This window comes from Oncorhynchus masou, chromosome 1 (genome assembly GCF_036934945.1).
Source record: "Oncorhynchus masou masou isolate Uvic2021 chromosome 1, UVic_Omas_1.1, whole genome shotgun sequence".
NCBI lineage: Eukaryota > Metazoa > Chordata > Actinopteri > Salmoniformes > Salmonidae > Oncorhynchus > Oncorhynchus masou.
Genome location: NC_088212.1, coordinates 77844681 through 77867121, shown reverse-complemented (window position 1 = coordinate 77867121; position 22441 = coordinate 77844681). Strand labels below are relative to the sequence as shown.

General features: G+C 43.6%; 1 protein-coding gene across 8 annotated transcripts in view; it reads left to right on the top strand.

Moving 5' to 3' along the window:
* Window positions 1-715: 715 nt before the first annotated feature.
* The window catches only part of LOC135551064 (chromodomain-helicase-DNA-binding protein 9-like), a 121352-nt gene continuing 99626 nt past the window's right edge, over window positions 716-22441 (top strand). For 4 of the 8 annotated variants that reach the window (XM_064982480.1, XM_064982496.1, XM_064982486.1 and 1 more), the window contains exons 1-3: window positions 716-797; window positions 1294-1630; window positions 11728-13514. In XM_064982480.1, the coding sequence (XP_064838552.1) occupies window positions 11865-13514 (1650 nt within the window). In that variant the 5' untranslated portion in view covers window positions 716-797; window positions 1294-1630; window positions 11728-11864. Of the gene's footprint in view, window positions 798-1293; window positions 1631-11323; window positions 11480-11727; window positions 13515-21550; window positions 21636-22441 lie in introns of those variants that run through there. The other 4 variants (XM_064982522.1, XM_064982465.1, XM_064982473.1 and 1 more) reach the window with 4 other exon arrangements.

Here is a 22441-nt window from a genome sequence, read left to right as displayed (position 1 = left end):
AGGTTGATAACCAGGGGTGAACATACTAACGATGTTAGTGTTGAAAAATGAACTGACACGTTTGCCAAGACACAATTTATGCTTCATCTAAAAATGTGTTTGGAGGGCGACGCAATTTCGAGGCCAGCAGAGGCCAAAAAAGTTAACTTTCCCCAGTAATTCTTTCAGAATTAATGCATGTGCTTTGATTTTATTTTCAGATTAATAAAAATGAGCGCATGTGTGAAAAATCTGGTTGGATCTCAGATTTTAGAACACATTTTCACTATTTCTGGTCTCATGCTGTCATGCATAGATTTACGGTTCCACGTCAAGACCATAGTGACTTGGTTTAGCAGTACCGTCAAGAGCCATTGGGGGTCACCACACACCAACGACAGGTTGCCATGTTTTTTCTCTCACTATCTCGCCTGTCAGAGTCAACATTATTATCCGGGAGACGACAGGTTTGTGTAATCAAAGTTAAACCTCCGCGGATTGGCTTCAACCCTACCGCGGCCATCTTGTGTGTCATGCCTTTATAACCAATTTAGTCTAATATTTCTTATTTTATATTACATATGAGGAGTTATTAAGACACATTTGAATATGAAATTTTGTCCATGTGGAACCGGCTCCAAATGTAATCTGAGATGATAAAAATTGAACGAGTCCTCAACTGTCCAATCAGAGAGCAAGTAACTTATATGCAAATTATGTCCTCATCGATTCGTCACGCCAGCAGCAGTAGAACCGCTGTGGTCAACTAGTTAACTTCGCTCTTATAATTTTCAGTCAACGGATTTTGCTTCTCTTCGGTAAGTAATAAAATAATTTTCTCGTCATAAATAGAAAGTATTGGCTCCACACAGAGCTTTTAACTCTGGGAGCAAACTGTAATTCTAATGACTGAGAGACAGTGACGCTCAGCTGTGGTCACTAACGTTACCTTAGCAGTGGGAATCCCGGTCTGAAAAGCGCCCAACTAGCTACAATATCAATAAAATGGCTCGCGGAACGTTGTAAATTATTCCATTTCCATAGTGGTTTCTCAGAGTTCGAAATATTGCGCTCGTGTTACTAAAGTTATTGACGGCGCTTCGTTATGGTGGTCCTGAACTGACAGCGACCCGGTGTGAGGGTACGAGCCTCGAGCCAGCTCAGCATCGTTGCAATGAATGTGTATGCAGAGGGTAAAGTGATATAAGTCGGGAGTCTCAACGAAACTCGATTGGGTCCATCAACAGCTGGTTTGATTGTCTGTGGTCAATCTATTGTATTGTTCCTAATGAATGACTGTCGACCCCCACCCAGCTCTTCCCTTCTCTCCTACTCAGCAGAGGCGTCACGACACCACTGAAGTCGAGAGGAGAGGGGCTTGGATGAAAGACAAGTGGATGAAAGACACGTGTACGATTCGAGTCTCGAGAAGAACAGATGGTGGGAAAAATCCCTAAGGCTTGGCACCTGTCTTTCAGATTCAGAAAGTTAAGATTCAGCTAATTTCTCTAACTAGGTAGCTAGCTACCTGTTGTGATTGGGAAACACATCGAGTGCCAAGCAGCCTTTTACTAGGAGGTGCAGCAAGGCTATTGTGAAGATTCGATGCTCAGATAGCCACGAGCCATCGCTGCGCTCAGAGGATGCTGAGGTTAGTGGCCATTACAGACTGGCTTCTTTCTATCATGGGTTCATTGTTACAGATTCTCGCTGTGCCACATAAACCAGGTGTGGTTAATTGAGGGATTCTATAACCTATTCTAAAGTAAAATTCAACAATGCAATACGATACTTATTAACCTTTCTTACTTCGTAATAATACCGAAATTCTTGGGATTATTCCTATTTCGCGTCATTACAAACTAGTGTAATCAGCAGACAGTTGATTAAAGCCGATTGATGATCATCATGGATGTCCGTTGCACGTAGATGTAGTGTTGTGCAAATACTATTTTGATTCCTGAATCCATGGAGTTGGATCGTCGACAGACGACGGGTTTGTGAGTTTGGACAGTTTGATGCTACATTGTTTCTGTCTCTATTTCGTTGTCGTTGTTGTGGCTGCACTTGTTATCTGTATTTTTTTGTTTAGGGTGCTTAGATAAGTCACCAGGACTCTGAAATTGACAACGCCTATTTGTTTGTTGTGTATAGTGGGTTGGCGATATCATGCTACTTGAGGCAAAGCGGCATAGACTCATGGTAAACAAAGAAAGAAGCAAGCAGCTTGCAGAGGTAGCTAGCCCACTGGGCACAGACTTCAATTCAACGTCTATTCCACGTTGGTTCAACGTAATTTAATTGAAATGACGTGTAAACGTTGATTCAACCAATGTGTGACTAGTTGGAGACTAAATGTAAGCAGGAAGCGCAGCACAAACACGAATGCATTTATATTGCACAGACTATGATGGGACCTGTTGAATGTGCTCTGGAATCAAATCAAATTTATTTATATAGCCCTTCTTACATCAGCTGATATCTCAAAGTGCTGTACAGAAACCCAGCCTAAAACCCCAAACTGCAAGCAATGCAGGTGTAGAAGCACGGTGGCTAGGAAAATTCTCCATAGAAAGGCCAAAACCTAGGAAGAAACTTAGAGGAATGGCCTTGATCACTTTTCTTGGAGAGTTAAATTAATCTACATTGTCCAATTATGCTTTTTTAACAAAAGAAAAGTTGATTCAGGTGGGGTTTTGTTATTGGTGAACCGGTTATTACCCAATACTTTGAGGGTAGAGCCTACAGATAAACCAGCCAAACAAATAGTCGACATTCGATTTGGCTATGAATTATGTTTTACATTTTAAAGTGGGTTTCACTGTAGCTAAAACTTAACTCCAGAGATTAACTAGAGCTAGTTTCACTGCATATCTGGGTTCAACATCAATTTATAAAGACTTTCTAGACTGCATAAAGTCTTCATAAGAACTACATAGATGCTTCACAAACCCAGCATTTATAAGCAAAGTCATAGCCTACCTACAACATGCAATTAAAAAAAACAATGTCTGAAACTAGATCCTGAAGATTCTGGTCTTGATGAGAATAAAAATAAAATAAATGTCTCGATGTTCCCTTCTGCACTGTTCAATCAATCTAGTAAATGTGAAGGAAGAGTTAAGATGGATTGTCTCCTTGTTAATTGAAGGGAAGTCGTGTCACAGACTCTCTCTTCCATTTCCCCTGAAAACCGGAATTTACGGTTGTTGGCATCTCTGCTAAAGCTACACCTAATGGTAGTGCTGAGCGATTAAGCAAAATAACTGATTGACAGACGTTGGTTCATTGCATTTCTATTTTTTTTCTTCTTCGGTGAGCTTAATGCGCACATTGCACAGTTTCTCTAGAGATAAATCAGATTTAGCCAGAACTGTTCAATGTAGTAGGGGGGAGTTGTTTCCAACAGGCCAATATTCTACATAGTTTAGTGCATAAAATGTGGTAATTAACTACAGTGACCATAATCCATTGCGCATCTACTAGTCCGGTCTGTGTTTCTTTCACGCCAGCTACTGTAGAGACAGAAGATGCACAATCATGAGGTGATATAGAGAGCAGCTGTTGCTTTGTGCAGTATCTCTACCTGAAAATACATGATCAAAGTGATTGATAGTTGGTGTTCAGCAGTCATAAAGTATGTCTTATTTACTTTGAAGAACGACAAAATAGTGATTTTGTCAGACAGCATAGGTTGCAGCTCTATAGAGATGAGATGATGACTTGGAGTAAAATAAAAAAGTCATCAAATAAAACAAATGTAATATACACAATAAGAAAAACAATTTTGTAAAGCAATGTGAATAAATTATGGATCGCCGTTTGGGTTTTTGCGTCATAAGATTTTAATTTGACCCGTCAAATAAAACAATTCTATTATAGAATGTTGTGTGTGCTGAATTTGCACGTGCAAGCCAACTGCCACCATTACTGTCAAAGCTGTACAATACTGCATTGGTAATAAGACATTATTCGTTTGACCGAATGAGAAAATATCTGTGTGAGCATTTGAAATTAGATCAGAATCAAACGAGCAGGATCAAAAATGTTTGCAAATACAGTGGAAGTCGGAAGTTTACATACACTTCGTTTGGAGTCATTAAAACTAGTTTTTCAACCACTCCACAAATTTCTTGTTAATAAACAATCGTTTTGGCAAGTCGGTGAGGACATTTACTTTGTGAATGACACAAGTAATTTTTCCAACAATTGTTTACAGACAGATTATTTCACTTATAATTCACTGTATCACAATTCCAGTGGGTCAGATGTTTACTTACACTAAGTTGACTGTGCCTTTAAACAGCTTGGAAAATTCCAGAAAATTATGTCATGGCTTTAGAAGCTTCTGATAGGCTAATTGACATCATTTGAGTCAATTGGAGGTGTACCTGTGGATGTATTTCAAGGCCGACCATCAAACTCAGTGCCTCTTTGCTTGACATCATGGGAAAATCAAAAGAAATCAGCCAAGACCTCAGAAGAAAAATTGTAGACCTCCACAAGTCTGGTTCATCCTTGGGAGCAATTTCCAAACGCCTGAAGGTACCACGTTCATCTGTACAAACAACAGTACACAAGTATAAACACCATGGGACCACGCAGCCGCCATACCGCTCTGTCTCCTAGAGATGAACGTATTTGGTGTGAAAAGTGCAAATCTTTCCCAGAACAACAGCAAAGGACCTTGTGAAGATGCTGGAGGAAACGGGTACAAAAGTATCTATATCCACAGTAAAACGAGTCTTATATCGACATAACCTGAGAGGCCACTCAGCAAGGAAGAAGCCACTGCTCCAAAACCGCCATAAACAAGCCAGACTACGGTTTGTAAGTGCACATGGGGACAAAGATCGTACTTTTTGGAGAAATGTCCTCTGGGATCTGATGAAAAAAATATAGAACTGTTTGGCCAGAATGACCATTGTTATGTATGGAGGAAAAAGGGGGATGCTTGCAAGGCGAAGAACACCATCCCAACCGTGAAGCACGAGGGTGGCAGCGTCTTGTTGTGGGGATGCTTTGCTGCAGGAGGGACTGGTGCACTTCACAAAATAGATGGCATCACGAGGTAGGAAAATTGTGGATATATTGAAGTCAGCTCTGTCAGGAGGAATGGACCAAAATTCACCCAACTTATTGAGGGAAGTTTGTGGAAGGCTACCCAAAACGTTTGACCCAAGTTAAACATTTTAAAGGCAATGCTGCTACCAAATACTAATTGAGTGTATGTAAACTTCTGACCCACTGGGAATGTGATGAAATAAATAAAAGCTGAAATAAATCTTTCTCTACTATTATTCTGACATTTCAAATTCTTAAAATAAAGTGGTGATCCTAACTGACCTTTGACAGGTAATTTGTACTTGGATTAAATGGCAGGAATTGTGAAAAACTGAGTTTAAATGTATTTGGCTAAGGCGTGTGTAAACTTCCGACTTCAACTGTTTCTTAGATACAGACGTTATTAGCAACTTCTGGGTTAGTTAGCTAGCTTTAGCTTGGTACCTAGCTAGCACCAATCTAACCAGCCTGAAAACAATGACCAGTAGAAACTGCAGTCATTTTCAATATTCTTAACAATGATTAAGGAATCCTTGTTGTTCTCCTATTGAAATAACTAGCTGGCCAGCTACCGAACCCTGTTGCCCAAAACTAAAGTTATAAGCAGCCTGCTTGCTTCATCTGTTAACGTTGTACATTGTCACAAGTGATCTCATTCGCTTGAGCAGGCAGACAGGTCTGACTGACAGCTACATTTATTCTCTAACCTGTTGTCTCTCTTTATGCCTAAAGCATTTAGCCTACAGTATCCAACCATGCCTTCACCTCCATTGTTACTTGTGTTTGTTCAAATCAAATCAAAGTTTATTTGTCACGTGCGCTGAATACAACTTTACAGTGCCATTTTTATTTTATTTTTTTATTTCACCTTTTTTGACCAGGTAGGCTAGTTGAGAACAAGTTCTCATTTACAACTGCGACCTGGCCAAGATAAAGCATAGCAGTGTGAACAGACGACAACACAGTTACACATGGAGTAAACAATAAACAAGTCAATAACACAGTAAAAAAAGAGTCTATATACATTGTGTGCAAAACGCATGAGGAGTTAGGCGAATAATTACAATTTAGCAGATTAACACTGGAGTGATACATGATCCGATGGTCATGTGCAGGTAGAGATACTGGTGTGCAAAAGAGCAGAAAAGTAAATAAATAAAAACAGTATGGGGATGAGGAAGGTAAATTGGGTGGGCTATTTACGATGGACTATGTACAGCTGCAGCGATTGGTTAGCTGCTCAGATAGCAGATGTTTAAAGTTGGTGAGGGAGATAAGTCTCCAACTTTCCTGTAGTTTAGCATCTGCTTCATCTGACCGTTTTTTATAGACCGAGTCACTGGTGCTTCCTGCTTTAATATTTGCTTGTAAGCAGGAATCGGGAGGATAGAGTTGTGGTTGGATTTATCAAATGGAGGGCGAGGGAGAGCTTTGTTCGCGTCTCTGTGTGTGGAGTACGGGTGATCTAGAATTTTTTTTCCCCTCTGGTTGCACATTTAACATGTTGATAGAGATTTGGTAGAATTGATTTAAGTTTCCCTACATCAACTTCTTGATACACCCATCCCGTTAGCGGGATCATTTCATCAACACCCATATTTAATTTTCATGAAATCACAAGTGCAATATAGCAAAACACAGTTTAGCTTGTTGTTAATCCACCTGGCGTGTCAGATTTCAATACAGCTTTTCAGCAAAAGCATAACAAGCGTTTATGTAAGAACATCTCTCTCAGTAGACAAAATATTACAAACAGCTAGCAGCCAAGTAGATTGGTCAGAAAAACATTAAATGAAATCGATTACCTTTGACGATCTTCGGATGTTTGCACTCACGAGACTCCCAGTTACACAATATGTGTTCCTTTTGTTCCAAAAATATTATTTTTATATACAAAATACCTCCATTTGTTTGGCGCGTTATATTCAGAAATCCACAGGCTCGAGCAGTCACAACATCGCAGATGAAAATTCCAAATAGTATCCGTAATGTCCACAGAAACATGTCAAACATTTTTTATAATCAACCCTCAGGTTGTTTTTAAAATATATAATCAATAATATATCAACTGGGACTGTAGCTTTTCAATAGGAGAGATAGAGACAATGGCTGCCCCACTCTGTTGCGCAAGCAAAACTCTGCGAAAACCCAGCTATCCACTGATAGTGATCTTTCTCGCTCATTTTTCAAAATAAAAGCCTGAAACTATGTCTAAAGACTGACACCTTGAGGAAAACATAGGAAAAGGAATCTGGTTGATATCCCTTTTAATGGAGGCAAGGCATCCAATGGAACAGAGAGCTTTCAGGAAAAACAGCACTTTCTTGTTGGATTTTCCTCCGGTTTTCGCCTGCAATATCAGTTCTGTTATACTCACAGACAATATTTTGACAGTTTTGGAAACTTTAGAGTGTTTTCTATCCTAATCTGACGGAGTATATGCATATTCTAGTTTCTGGGCTTGAGAAATAGGCAGTTTCAAATGGGTACGTTTTTTAGCCAAAAACAAAAATCCTGCCACCTGCACTCCAAGAAGTTAAAGTCTCCGGCCACTAGGAGCGCCGCCTCTGGGTGAGTGGTTTCCTGTTTACTTATTTCCTTATACAGCTGACTGAGTGCGGTCTTAGTGCCATCATCCTGTTTGTAGTGGTAAATAAACAGCCACGAAAAGTTTAGCTGAGAACTCTAGGCAAGTAGTGTGGCCTGCAATTTATCACAATATACTATCTTCAGGCGAGCAAAATCTAGAGACTTCCTTAGATTTCATGCACCAGCTGTTGTTTACAAATATGCACAGACCCCCCCCCCCCCCGTCTTTCCGGAGTGTGTTGTTCTATCCTGCCGGTGCAGCATGTATCCCGCTAGCTGAATATCCATGTCTTCATTCAGCCACGATTTTGTGAAACATAGGATATTGCAGTTGTTGATGTCCCGTTGGTAGTATATTCGTGATAGTACCCGTCTAGTTTATTGTTCAATGATTGCTCGTTGGCGAGTAATACTGACGGTAACGGCAGCTTTCCTACTCGCCTTCTGCGGGTCCGGAAGAGGCATCCGGCTCTTCGTCCTCTGCGTCGCTTCCTTTTGAGAGTAATTGGGATGTCTGCCCTGTGCGGTGTTTGGAGAATATCGTGTGAGTCCTGCTTGTTGTTGTTGTTGGTGTTGAATAAATCTAATCTAATCCGAGGTGAGTGATCGCTGTCCTGATATCCAGAAGCTCTTTTCTGCCATAAGATGCGGTTGCAGAAACAATATGTACAAAAATCATGAAAACCCCCCACATAATAGCACAATTTGTAAGGAGGCCGTAAAACGGCGGCCATCTCCTCCGGCGCTATCTTGTAATCAATAAACCATAACTGGCATGCAGGTCAGTAGAAATTGTAAGATAAAATGACATTTAACTTCAGAAAGGTTACCGACTCGTGTAGCCTATTACCGGCAACTTCAGGAGAGTAGCTGCAGAATCTGCAAAAGCCAGTAGGAGCGGGAGGAGGATGGTCAGGTTAAGTTTTTCTTCTTCTGATTATCTTCATCTCTGGCTCCCTCTTGGGTCATTTTTGTCTTATTTAATCAAAAACTACTCTTAAAGCATCAGACAAGCTCAATGCATATATAGTTGATTGTATTAAAATACATTGGGTGTGTCTATATATGGAAAAATACACATTTAAAAATTGGGACAGCCCTAGTCTCAACCATAGACAGCATATAACCGGTTGTATTGTACATCATATAGCTTAGGTTCTACAGTTCATCATTGGTCCCAACTAATACAAGACGAAGAATCAGCAGCAGGAAAAACTCTATGCTGCTCAGATAAGCTACCTAACCTACCCCTGATTACTCATTCAGCTTGTTGAGCGGCCCGGGTAGGATTCTGGTCTGATGTTACCTCTAATTGAGTGATCAGATTTTCCTGTCTGTTTGGGAGAATTAGGCCTGGCCATTCTGCTCATTGTCAGTTACAATGGAGCCCTGCTAAGTGACTGAGTGATGGGAGTTCTCTTTTCATGCCTAGCCTGCCCTCAGCTGTAGGTCTGTGTTGCAAGAGAAAAGAATACTCTCCTACTCCTGGGCTGGCTGCAAGTCACATGAGAACAGAGCTCTAGTATAGCCAAGAGCTGGGCATGGGATATGATCTGGCCCCTGCTATCTGGTGCTCCTGTTAAACACAGTTCTAACTGCTATAGCTGTCCATGTTGTGCTGAACCTCCATTCCATAACATCTGTCATTTATGAAGATGAGTAAGGCTACATTAATAATTCACAGTAACCATGTTAGGGTTAAGTCTTGATGCTTCCTGTATGAATCGTGTGTATTGTCTTGGTTGTGTGCTTGTGTCATATGGCATACTGGGCCTTTGTAACAATGAGTAAAAAGTAACGTTTCATCATAGCCAAGGACAGCCCCACTACTAGGGCTGGGCAGTATGCAGATTTTCATATCTTCATATCATCCTTCTCTCATCCCGAGATGTACGGTTTTACCATGAAGGCTGCTAGGTAAATATGCTAACAAGCGCAAATGGAAAAAAATAATATTGCAAAGACAGGCAGCCCAGCTATAAAGTTATACATCTATATGTAAGAGCTACTGAATGTAATTTTTTGTGAGTTTGGACATTTACAAACGAATGTGAACGAGAGACATTGTGCAATAAACAGTACTGGCTCTGGAGCAGCATGTGTACGTGCTGTATCTGTCTGGAGTCTGGAGTCTCTAGGGCAACAGGCCTGCTTGCTCTGCTTAGAGGAAGAAGACAGGCTGAGAACGGAGAGGAGAAAAAAACTCAAGGAAATCAAAAGACAGCAGTGGCAGCTGTACAGATAACTCATCCAAAGAGCTTTGACTTTTCAAACACGGCAGAAAGCCAACACAACATGATGGATGCCATGTCACCTTATTCATTTTGCCACTTACTTAGATAACCATCAAGTTAAACGTAGGGGTCACGCTAATGCAGAATTCTTTGCTTTTCCATGCAGGAAGAAAAGATAAAACACATAAGAAATATATTGCTGCATTTTGTAAACGCAAATTTAAAATGCTCCATAATTTCTACATGGCATCAGACTCGTTTTGTGCTTCAGTTGCACTTCTCCACCTGGAAGAGAATTCGCTAAGAGCGTTCAATCAGCAGACAGCGTTCTGATGTAGCTACTTTTCTGTGGTGCTTTTCTCAGTGTAGCCAGCCTACTTTTCTCCAGATTAACTTTAAGAAAAACATTAGGAAATGTAGCTAGCCACATTCTTTCTATAATAAACAGAAATATGATGGTCATGCATTGTTTTTGCAAAAAATACCTTGCATGTTCATTGTAACCTCATTTAGCCTACTTGTGTGACTGCCAGCCTAATAGCGTTGCGCTTCTGTTGTCATCTGATGAAAATGAAGCTATATTCTGCCGAATGTGTTGCAGTAATGTATTTTCTGTGAAGGAAAACTATAGTTGCACTCTATTGAAGCAATAAAACACTTGCCTTTCAATATAAAACTCGACCCCTGTCAATACACAGCTGGACTCACCTGCTCCCACTTTGTGCCATTAACAAACACACACGTGACGGCTCAACTGTTCTGGGGAACTACGGTGAGCTTCATAATGGAAAATAATGTGACAAGTGAAATGAAGAACTCTTTATCTTCTAACATATTGCCGAAGTTGAATGAAAGTATTTACTTACAAAGTAGCAACAAATATTAAAATATATAGAAAAATTTGAAACAAATAGTTAATAGTATTGAAAACCCATCCCGTGGCTATTTCCAAATACCCTGGTATACGGTATATACGGTATACTGCCCAAGCCTAACCACTACCCCACTTAACCTTAGCAGAGGTTCACGAGTTGTGGTTGAAGCATTGGATCTCAGTTGTATGTCCCCCCTCTGTATCAGAAGACTTGTGAGCCATGACTGTACATTCAGGAAGGCATGTCAAAGTGTTTGTAGTGAGGTGAGTGTGTGTGGTGAGTATGAGTCAGCAGGTCTTGACTAACACAAGTGTTCCTTCATCTTCTATTGGTCATTGGTCTGTGGCTAGATGCATCCTGAGCCAACCTCCTTGGCTGTTGACACAAACAGCATCAGCTGTCTATCTGTCTGTCTGCACCTTCCTCCCACACATTCAGTAGCTACTAGCAGACAGACGGCTCGGTAGATAGCAGCCACAGCACAGTCACAGGGCTGAGGCTGATCGCATCGGGGGCTTTGAACCGATGAAGACTAGAGGCACCTGGCTGTTGGTCTGTCCGGCAGTTGGTTCAGTTTAGATCAGATCAGATGCGTTACCACACAACTACCTGCTGCCAACCAGAGATAATTGACAGAGCCTAATTTATCCCAGGCCTGTCTGACCTAGCCATTACTTGGCTTTTTGGCAGCCGCTGTTTTCACTGATGACGTTTACGTGGCTGAGAGCGTCTGTTATGGTAATAAATTGCTTATTGTAGTGTATATGAGGTAGAGGTGTATGGAGATATTGAAACCAACTAGAAGTTTATTGATTTGAAAAACACAGGATGAACATCAAAAAGAGAGGCTAAATTGTGTAAAATCTATTTGACAACTGAAAATCTCTTTATTGTGCAGCCCACACACAGCTCAGTATGAACGAGACATGTTTAAAGATGCATGTTTTTCTTCTCTCTGTTAAATCTGACTTGAGGTTTTGTCTTAGTTTTTCTCTCCAGAGCCAGTCTGTGATGGACATACTGTAGCTCAGTAACACGTGGCGCTCCTCAGCACCAGCTAGAACCCAGCAGAGGTCCAACGTGGGGGACTGGTATCCGGAAGACTGACCCTGGCCCCTGGGCCATGACAGATCCCATCATGGACTTCTTTGACGACCCCAACCTGTTTGTGGGAGGGCTGGACGGGTTGGCTGAGGAGGGCTTCCCCCCTGGACCCTCGCTGGTGGATGAGCTCAACCTCAGCGCAGGCTTTGAGCCTCTACAGGTGGAGCCGATGGGGGCAGGGAAACACCCCGGGATGATACCCACCTCCATGCCGTCCTCCACCCAACAGAGCATGGCTTATGGGCAGCAGATGGGGCATTTTCCGGGCATGAAGGCCCAGAACTCCATGGGACAGCCCTTCGCTGGCTCTGAGGGTGTGGGTGGTGGAGGGATGATAGCAGCACAGCATACCCAGTTCCATGGACGCTCAATTGGTCAGGCACCCCAATCCAACGCGTTGTTTTCCAACAGCAGCCCCATGTGGGGCAACCAGGAGCAGAACAGGAACCTCTACCACTCAGTGCCCCAGCAACAGCAACAACTACATCAACAACAGCAGCAGCAACTCCACAACCAACAGCATCACCTCCGACAGCAACAGCCACAGCAGCAGCATCACCCTTGTCAACAACTTCAGCAACAACAAGTGCAGCAGTTACAGCAGCAACACCAGCTTCTGAACCAGCGGCAGCAGCAGCACCTTCATCAACAGGTAGTGAACCCTCAGTCTCTGCCCCAGCAGCACCACAGCTTCCCCTTCCACCAGGCCAACCAACAGCCAGCATCCCACAACCAGCAGCTTACCACCGGGGGGACCCAGTTCCACTCCAGGGCTGTGCCTAACTCAGGGGCTCTGGCCACAGCTAATGTGGAAACCCCCAATGCCTCGCTGGCTGGAACCCCACCACAGCAGGGTGGCTACCAGCTGGTGCAGGGGGCCTTTCCTGGGGTAGGGCCAGAGGACTCTAGCATGTCCTTCTCCATGCAGACGTGCTCCCCCATGGCTCACACCCTGTCTTCCTGCTCAGTGAGCTCCACCACTACCTACCCTCCCTCCCAGTACTCCTTCCCTGGCCAGGGACAGCCTGGCATCTCCAGCCTGAGCCAGCCTCTCTCTTTAGCCCCAGTGTCCATGATCCCCACCACCACTCCCCTGCCCTCCTCAGTGCCTGAACTCTCTCTCGTGGGAGCTGGATGTGCGTTTTCGTCTGCTCCAGGGATGACTCAGCATCACCAGCCCAAACAGGTCCCAGTCAGCCAGGCTGAGGACGAATGTCCCTTCCGGGCTCTGCGCTGCTCCAGGCAGACCTTAGGGAACTACGACTCTTCTGAGATGTTTGGCCAGGCCATGAGCTGCTATCCCAGTGCAGTCAGCCAGCTCGTTCCAGACCAGCACCAGCCCCAGAACTGTGGATCTAACTTGGAAGTTACCAGACCTCCGGCTAGCACCACTACCACTAACGGCTACGTGTCTCTAGAGGTTAGCCTGGCAGGGCTGCAAGGGGAGGTGGAGGCCCAAGGAGGGGTCTTTGAGGGCTTGGAGGCTCCGGACCTGCTGGCTGATGAGCTGCTGCCTCAGCTGGAAGCTGCCCTGAGTCAGCACGACCACCACGACTCCAATTGTTCCTGGACCAATGGTGGGGATGGAGAAAGGAATGGAAAGGGAGAGGAAGAAGAAGAGATGAAGAAGGAAGAAAGGATCTCCATACCCATGGACTACAAGATACAGGTAAACCCATTGGGTCATTAACACTTGCTTTCAGTCTGAGGCTGGCTCGGCTGACATATGCTGACAGACTCAGAAAGGATGATATGGATGAAATGCCTAGTTATCCAGATTCTGCAGAGTTCTCCTTCATTCATCTATTTAAAGATGCACTATGCATAAATCGCTCCGCCATTTCCTGGTTGCTACAATTCTAATTTCAGTTTATGTGACAAAACACGCAAGTATAGTCACTGTACCATCTAAACCACTGTGAAATATATTTCCCATAACCTAAAATATTGTATTTTCAGCTGTTTGAAGCTGGTGTACAAAAACGTAAGTAAAAGACGCAAAAATGAAACTTAGAAATAGCCCACATAGAACAGATCTACGACTTCTTGCTTTCATTGAGAATGACAGATATATGTCACATTTCTATGTGAATTTGGTCAGGTCATTCAAAAAGTTACATTTTGCAGCTTTAATGTATTACTACAGGGGAAGAAATACACATTGCAGATGTATAGAATAGTTGTGGTTGTTGGTGCTAATAGTTGTCCTTCCCCTTGACCACATGGGCAGGAGGGGATTGATGAAGTGAATTGTCAAATATCAAATGATTTCTCATTTCATTCCCATTTTAAATCTAGATCTGGTTATCCAGGTTGTTTTATCTATTCAGTTCCAACTATGTTGGAAATTAATGTTAAGAATTGACAGTGAGACATGTATTTGTGACAGCTACGTTAATGGATACATCTCTTGCACTGACAGAGAGACTAGAGAGAGCCTTGCCATGCTTTCACTCCTCTCAGCAGCCAGACGCCCGCCAGCCACCCACCAATGTAATGTTTAACTAGCCCTAGAAGAGCATGAGCATATTTGGTGCACCTGCAATCAGGTGGAGTGAGGGAGGGAGTGAGGGAGGGGAAGGAGGCTCAGCCCTCCTTTAAATTATAATAATACAGCCTATTCTAGCTATCCTTCCAGTATTGTGTCCCAAATGACACCCTTTTCCCTATATTTGACCAAAGCCCTGGTCAAAAGTAGTGCACTAAATAGAGAATAGGGTGCCATTTTGGGACATAGACAGACAACAGGTAATTACAGTAGCCTAGCTGTGTCCCAGGGCCTGATTAATAGTGGCAGCAGTGTCTCCAGGACTTACAGTAACTAAGCTTACTCAAGGCTATAGATGTGGGTCAGGGCAGGCTAGAGGCTAGAGACACTGCCTGACTCTGTCTGTCTTGCTGCTGCGCACTGCACTCACTACATGGCTAGATAGAGTGTGGGGGTGGTTGCTGTTGTGGTTTTCTCCGTGTGTGTGTCTTTGAGTGAGAGAGAAAGAGGGGGGGAGAGAGGATAGAGATGGACAGAGGGAGGGAGAGGGAGAGTGGATAGAGATGGAGTGAGTGAGTGTGAGAGGGTATAGAGATGGACAGAGAGAATGAGTGAGGGACAGCTTGGGAAGGAGAGAGCAAGAGAGGAGTGAGGCTAATGACAGACACAGAGAGAGGTAGAGAGTGCATTAGTGTGCTGCTCTGGCTCTGACAGGCACAAGGCGGATCCTGGGGCAGAGCTGGCCAGTAGCATAGCAACATCCATCCACACACCTCTCTTAGCCTGGCTCCACAGTGACGCAGACAGCCAGGCAAAGAGGACCATCAGCAGCAGTCTGTACTGTATGTCAGACCTGGGTTCAAATACTATTTGATATTATGTCAAATACTTAAACTTTGCTTGATTAATGGAACCAATAGAATAGTCCCAAAACTACTAACCCCACCCATCTGGAACTCCAGGCAGGCTAAAGACTTCAAATGGTGTTTGAACCCATGTCTGATCAGCAGCAGCACAGTGTGTCAGTTCCCTTCCATGGCCCTGGTGCTGGCACATGCAGCTCAACACTCATCAGAACTCTCTCTGTAAACTGTAAACAAGTGCACACACACACACACACACACACACACAGCTACTCTGGTGAGTGGTGATTCCCAAAGTCGCTAGGTCTTTACCCCGTCTCTACAGCATAGCTCTGCTTCTCTCAACTCTACCACTTAGACTAACAGGTAGGCTGAATTTTTATTTTATTTGACCTTTATTTAACCAGGTAGGCCAGTTGAGAACAAGTTCTCATTTACAACTGGCCAATAAATAAACGTACAGACAATAACCCATTAGAAAAAAAATAGAAAATTCTATGAATAGTGTGTGCAAATGTAGTAAGATTAGGGAAGTAAGGCAATAAATAGGCCATAGAGGTGAAATTATTACAATTTAGCATTAACTCTGGAGTGATAGATGACGATGTGCAAGTAGAAATACTCAAGCACAGACTGGTGTTTTGACCCAGCAGCCAATTTATCCAATTTGTCCATCCGCTAATTGAAATGGGACATGGAACACCAGCGAACAGGCCCAGCTTCCCTACAGTCTGTGTCAACATCCACCCATGTGTTGATGCTTATGGGTAGACTACTCTATTCATATCCACTGGTGTGTGAAGAGCCAACAGATAGTGTGTTTGCTGAACAGGCAGGGCATCAGGGGATAGAGTGGTGCCCACCCCCCTGTCCTAGTCTCACTGCCTGTCTCTGGCCCTGTCTCACTCCCTGCTCCCGTCTCTGGCCCTGTCTCACTCCCTGGTCCCGTCTCTGGCCCTGTCTCACTCCCTGGTCCCGTCTCTGGCCCTGTCTCACTCCCTCTGTCTGGCCCTGTGTCTGGCCCTGTCTCACTCTCTGGCCCTGTCTCACTCCCTGTGTCTGGCCCTGTCTCACTCCCTGGTCCCGTCTCTGGCCCTGTCTCACTCCCTGTGTCTGGCCCTGTCTCACTACTGGTCCTGTGTCTGGCCCTGTCTCACTCCCTTTCTCTGGCCCAGTCTCACTCCCTGGTCTTGTGTCTGGCCCTGTCTCACCCCATGGCCCTGTGTTTGTCCAGCGATTAATATGCAAACCGATAATCCAACGAAACAGTCCAAAAAGGAGAGGTGCCGGACATTTCGTTCCGGGACATATTTGTCCGGATCCGGTACCTCTTGTGGGATGAAAAATTATTTTCACTTTTTGCAATGTAAAAATTTGAATAAAAGCTATCAAAGTTAATTCAAGTTGTCTCTTCGTTAGTTATCCTACCCCCCATCCCCCAGCCCGGGCCTGATTTGGGTTGGGCTTATGGTTTGTGCAAAATTGTAACCCATGTTTGAGACCAAAGCGTGGCTGTGCCTGTGTGAGATGCGCGCCTGTGTCTCCCACAGAACTGGAGCGAGATTCACTTTTATGATCTCTCTCCCTCTCTGCTCTGATATACATGAATGAGTCTGCACCGCTGATCTCTCCAGTGTTGCACTTCATCATTTATTTCCTTATAGAAGCATAGCCGTGCGAAGGGTTCTGGAGGAGCTGCAGCACGCGATACATTTAAATACATTTGCCAAAGTTATAGAGTTACTGCTGTCTGTTCAGAAAGAAATGAAATAATTCAGAATAGCCTAGTACACCATGAGAGCATATCATTTAGCCACAGAGGAACATGAGCGTCTTTAAAAAAAATGTGCCTAACTGTGATATGTAGCCCAATAACAAGGCATAGCCTACAGTTTGAACGTGCGGGAAATCGGTCAGTTAATAAACAGCATGCAGACAAAAAAATGCCTTTTGCAATACTTCAAATAGAATCGCTGGAAAACACAGATTGGAAAGCAAATGGCTACTGCTGAAAAGAGAAGACTCCAAATAGACCTAATGTTTACAAAGTAAAACAAGAGAGAGAGGCTTTTGGCACGAGCGCATCGGCCATCACCAGCCAGTGAGCTGCGCATCATTGGGTGAGTCAGTGAAACGGGAAAGCATTTTTAGGACTATAATTTCTTTCTCACATTGTAACCTACAATATGTGTCTCCACACACCTAGGCCTGGACTCTTGATAGATTCAAGACAAGGTCATTTTTATTAATTTCAGTTTGTCAGTGTCAAAGTAGCCTGTAATTTCCGTCATTTGTGCGGTATTATGGTGCTTTCATGACAACTGGGAACTCTGGGGAAAAACTAAGTCAAATCATGACTTTTTCAGGTCGGAAAGTCGGAGCTCTAGAAAGAGGCCTGAGTTCCCAACTTGGAATTCCGAGTTGGATGACCTTTCAAATCAAATTTTTCCATTCGGAGCTTGTTTTTTTCCCCAAGTTCCCAGTTGTCTTGAACATACTGAAGTCGGAAGTCAGAGATTTCCCAATCCCGAGTTCCCATGTTTTGAATGAGGCATTAAAAAGATTCTGCCAAAATCTCCAGTCACGTAAAATGATGTAGAATTGCATGAAATGTGTTTATAAAAGTACATTTTATTCCCAGATCCTAGGCCACTAAAAATGTTATCCATGTGTGCAACTTTCTGTAAGTGCCTCTACTCTACTGATCTATACCACTACGCAAATGTGGTGATATGCATGCAATGCTTTACTATAAGTGATTTTCTTCTTTCTGTAATGCGTTCTGGTACCTCAGAGGTCCCTGGATCACCACCCTCTCGCGCTCACATTTTGTTCCGGCACCTCCCGATTGACAAATGAATCACTGTGTCTGTCCCTAGCCTGCACTGCATGTGGCTAATTAGGATTTCCGTCTGTCTTTAATGATGGAGACCTGGATGGATTCTGTCTTGTTCTTGAGGCCCAGCCATGATCAATGCTGCTCTGGTCCTCTTGCCGAGATAGCAAGCAAATGTTTTGCATTGCACATTATTACTACTAATGGATAATATGTTTTTTCACCCCTGTACTGTAAAGTAGGGCTGGGCGATATGGCCAAAATATCATTTCACAATATGTTTCACATTTTTGACGATATTTGAGATTTTTGAATGTTGGAATGTAGTGGGCACTTTGAAAACAGTGTTGTTTGACATAACAAATGAAAAAGCCAGGGAGTGGTTATTGTGACACATGGGAGGAACCCCTGGGGCGGCAGTGTAGACTAGTGGTTAGCGCATTGGACTAGTAACCGAAAGGTTGCAAGTTCAAATCCCTGAGCTGACAAGGTACAAAATCTGTCATTCTGCCCCTGAACAGGCAGTCAACCCACTGTTCCTAGGCTGTCATTGAAAATAAGAAATTGTTCTTAACTGACTTGCCTAGTAAAATTAAGGTAAAAAAAAAAAAAGTGTTGGTCATTGTTTCCTAGTGGACCCCAATTAATGTTACATTAAATGTTTTATCTTACTGTAGCTTTGCTATAGCTAAAATATTCCTGCTTTACCAATTCTTCTCTGATTTAGAATACACCGTTGCACAAACAATGTGCTGATGTAGGCCTACACCAGCACTGGTATCAATCAGGCTGTATTAGCTCGCTTTCTAGCTACGTTTGCTCTGACTAAGTACATTTAGCTGGCTAACTAGCCAACTAACTAGCAATTAGTATTAGCAGCTAACATAATTTATTTTAGCCACAACTTGCTAAGAAAAGAGAAACTAGCTGTTTGCAGACAGTAAGATATATGCAGACTGTCACTGCAAGTGGTTGTTGTGACTCGTGGTAGCGCAAAAAACTGTTCTGCTTGAGTGACAAGATGTGGGGCTTGGTGTGTGTGGAAGGAGAGAGGGAGAGAAATGACTCAAGTAGCAAACGGAGTAAACTGCCATTATTACACGCGGCGGAGTGGTGTAACATATTTAACAAACCAAACGATAATATATAGCTTTACAAGGTAAAGTAAAAACCCAAAACGGTCCGTGCATTAATACCGGTATAAATAATAAAATATGGTATACCACCCATCCCTAGTCTCCAGCCAGTTGTAGGCCTAGACCTTTGGAGCTAGTGCTTGGCTGTGACATGGACTGGTTCTGTTCACTGTTAGTCACACAGAGAGTGACTTCTAGACAGAGGGCCTTTGTTCCCAGTCATTGTGAAGACAGCAGTATGATAAAGGGTGTTGGAGCTGGATATGAAAGGGCCTGGTTGGATATGGTCATACCAAGGCAATTTGAATTAGTCTTTGCTTGGTCTGTTCGAAGATGTACTCAGTGTGCCTATGTACAGCACACTGCCATAGGGTTATCGATGGGACAGGCACAACCCTTTAGGGTAGTAATAACCTGATTCAGTATTTTTCTAAATAGAGACAATTTTATAGACCAGGGTTTCACAAACTCGGTCCTGGCCACTGCCCGGGTGCATGTTTTGGTTTTTGCCCCCAGCACTACACCGCTGATTCAAATAACCAAGTCATCATCATGTTTTGGTTTTTGCCCCCAGTACTACACCGCTGATTCAAATAACCAAGTCATCATCATGTTTTGGTTTTTGCCCCCAGCACTACACCGCTGATTCAAATAACCAAGTCATCATCATGTTTTGGTTTTTGCCCCCAGTACTACACCGCTGATTCAAATAACCAAGTCATCATCATGTTTTGGTTTTTGCCCCCAGCACTACACCGCTGATTCAAATAACCAAGTCATCATCATGTTTTGGTTTTTGCCCCCAGCACTACACCGCTGATTCAAATAACCAAGTCATCATCATGTTTTGGTTTTTGCCCCCAGTACTACACCGCTGATTCAAATAACCAAGTCCTCATCATGTTTTGGTTTTTGCCCCCAGCACTACACCGCTGATTCAAATAACCAAGTCATCATCATGTTTTGGTTTTTGCCCCCAGCACTACACCGCTGATTCAAATAACCAAGTCATCATCATGTTTTGGTTTTTGCCCCCAGCACTACACCGCTGATTCAAATAACCAAGTCATCATCAAGCTTTGATTATTTGAATCAGCGGTGTAGTGTGAGGGGAAAAAAGCAAAACATGATGATGAGCTGCTGTGCAGTACAGCAGGTGCCTCCTGTCTGACTCAGTGCATCAGTGGTTTAGGTTTATTCTGTGACTCTCCCCTCACCCCCTCCTCTGGCCTCTGGGGGCATTGAAACTAGAGTGGTGGTGGTGGTGGTGGTTGGGGTATGTGAGGCCGACTCAGCTGAGGGTGTCTGTGGCTGTGGGCCCCCACTGAATTGCTGTCTTTGTTGCTTCCTGACCTTCCTGGGTGAAGTTTATGTAACTCCCAGCCAGCCAGGCAGAGAGTGCTGCAGTCAGCCTTGAAACCTGACACCAAGTCACTGCTCTACTCTCCGAAGGGGGAGGGGTTCCTGCCAGGGAAACCTGCCCTCCATGAGGCTGAGATATGATTGGCTGTTTCTCTGGCTGCAGCTGGCTCTCTCTCTGGTCTGTAGGTCTATCAGTCTCTCTTGATCTCTCAATTCAATGTTCAATTTAAGGGGCTTTATTGGCATGGGAAACATATGTTTACATTGCTGAAGCAAGTGAAATAGATAATAATCAAAAGTGAAATTATCAATAACAAATTGGCAGTAAACATTACACTCCAAAAGTTCCAAAAGAAAAAATACATTTTAAATGTCATATTATCTCTATATACAGTGTTGTAATAATGTGCAAATAGTTAAAGTACAAAAGGGAAAATAAATAAACATAAATCTAGGTTGTATTTACAATAGTGTTTATTCTTCACTGGTTGCCCTTTTCTTGTGGCAACAGGTCACAAATCTTCGTCTGCTAAATGACTTAAATGTAAATGTAAATCTTGCCGCTGTGATTGTAAACTGTGGCATTTCACCCAATAGATATGGGAGTTTATCAAAAATGTATTTGTTTTCAAATTATTTTTAGGTCTGTGTAATCTGAGGGAAAAGTATGTATGGTCATACATTTGGCAGGAGGTTAGGAAGTGCAGCTCAGTTTCTACCTCATGTTGTGGGCAGTGTGCACATAGCCTCTTTCTCTCCCTAGCTCTTTCTGACTGCCTCTCTCTCTTTCTGACTGCCTATTTCTCTCTTTATGACTGTCTCTCTCTGTTCCCCCAGTCATCCGGCCTCATCTGCCTGCTGGTAGTGGAGGCCTGCCAGGAGTGGGTGGGATCTAGTGGGGGGAGGGTCAAAGGTGAACAGGAAGTCAACTCTATTTAAAGTGGGGCGGTCTTTGCTGTGGACGGAAGGGGCGGGCTGTGGGGGGACACTAGAGGAGGAAATGGGTGGCTAGTTTGTAGAGGGAGGGGTGAGAGAGTTGTACTTGGATTTAGCCTAGACTGTGAGGAGCATGTGGGAGCCTTGCCAGCCCCAAACTGCACAGTAGGTCTGAATAAAAACCCATTCTCTTTTATTCTGCATTTTTTTCTCTCTCTCCCCCGCTCACAGGGGATTAAATAGCTTTGACTATGTTGGCTGGCTAGGGGTTTGGAGAGGAGCGTGCGATAGCCAGCGGGTTCAGTGCTAACATGAGGTTTTGTGTGAGAGGAATGTGAGGGGTGACACAACCCAACATAACCTCTTCCTTGAGCTGCAGTCAGGTTAACCTTTCACTTGCTAACAGGAATGAACTCAGCTCAACCACCAGACAGCCCGCTGAACGCTAGCCTGCCTAGCATAGTCTGTCTCTGGGGAGAGAAAGTGGAGAACAGATTTACACAGTCTACTCTACAGGGACTCTAATGGGACTTTCAGAGGCTCTCATTCAGTTAAACTTAGTTTAGCTCTAAATAGGGAACCCAGCACTAAATACGGCAGGGGGAATAGGGGAAAGGCATTTGGATTGTGGATCATGACATTATGCTTTTAGTCAGCAGAACCGGCCCGCTTGCTTACAGCTGTGCTAGGGTCGGACAGCATGACTGTGTAGATCAAGACACTGGGGAGCTAGCGTGATATATGGCTTAGAAAACCTACCTCAATACAGGGGTGAGAAATGCAGTGCACTCAAAATTGTCCCATTTACCCAACTGTTACACCGGGAAGTTTGAACGACTGCTAGTTTTTCTGGAAAGCTGCCCTTTTCGTCCCCATGCTAGGTAGCAGAAGCCACATCAGCCATTTTGAAATGGCGCTAGAATGTAAGTTGATCATCAAACGATAGTCAGCCAATCGGGCTCCGTGCAAACTACG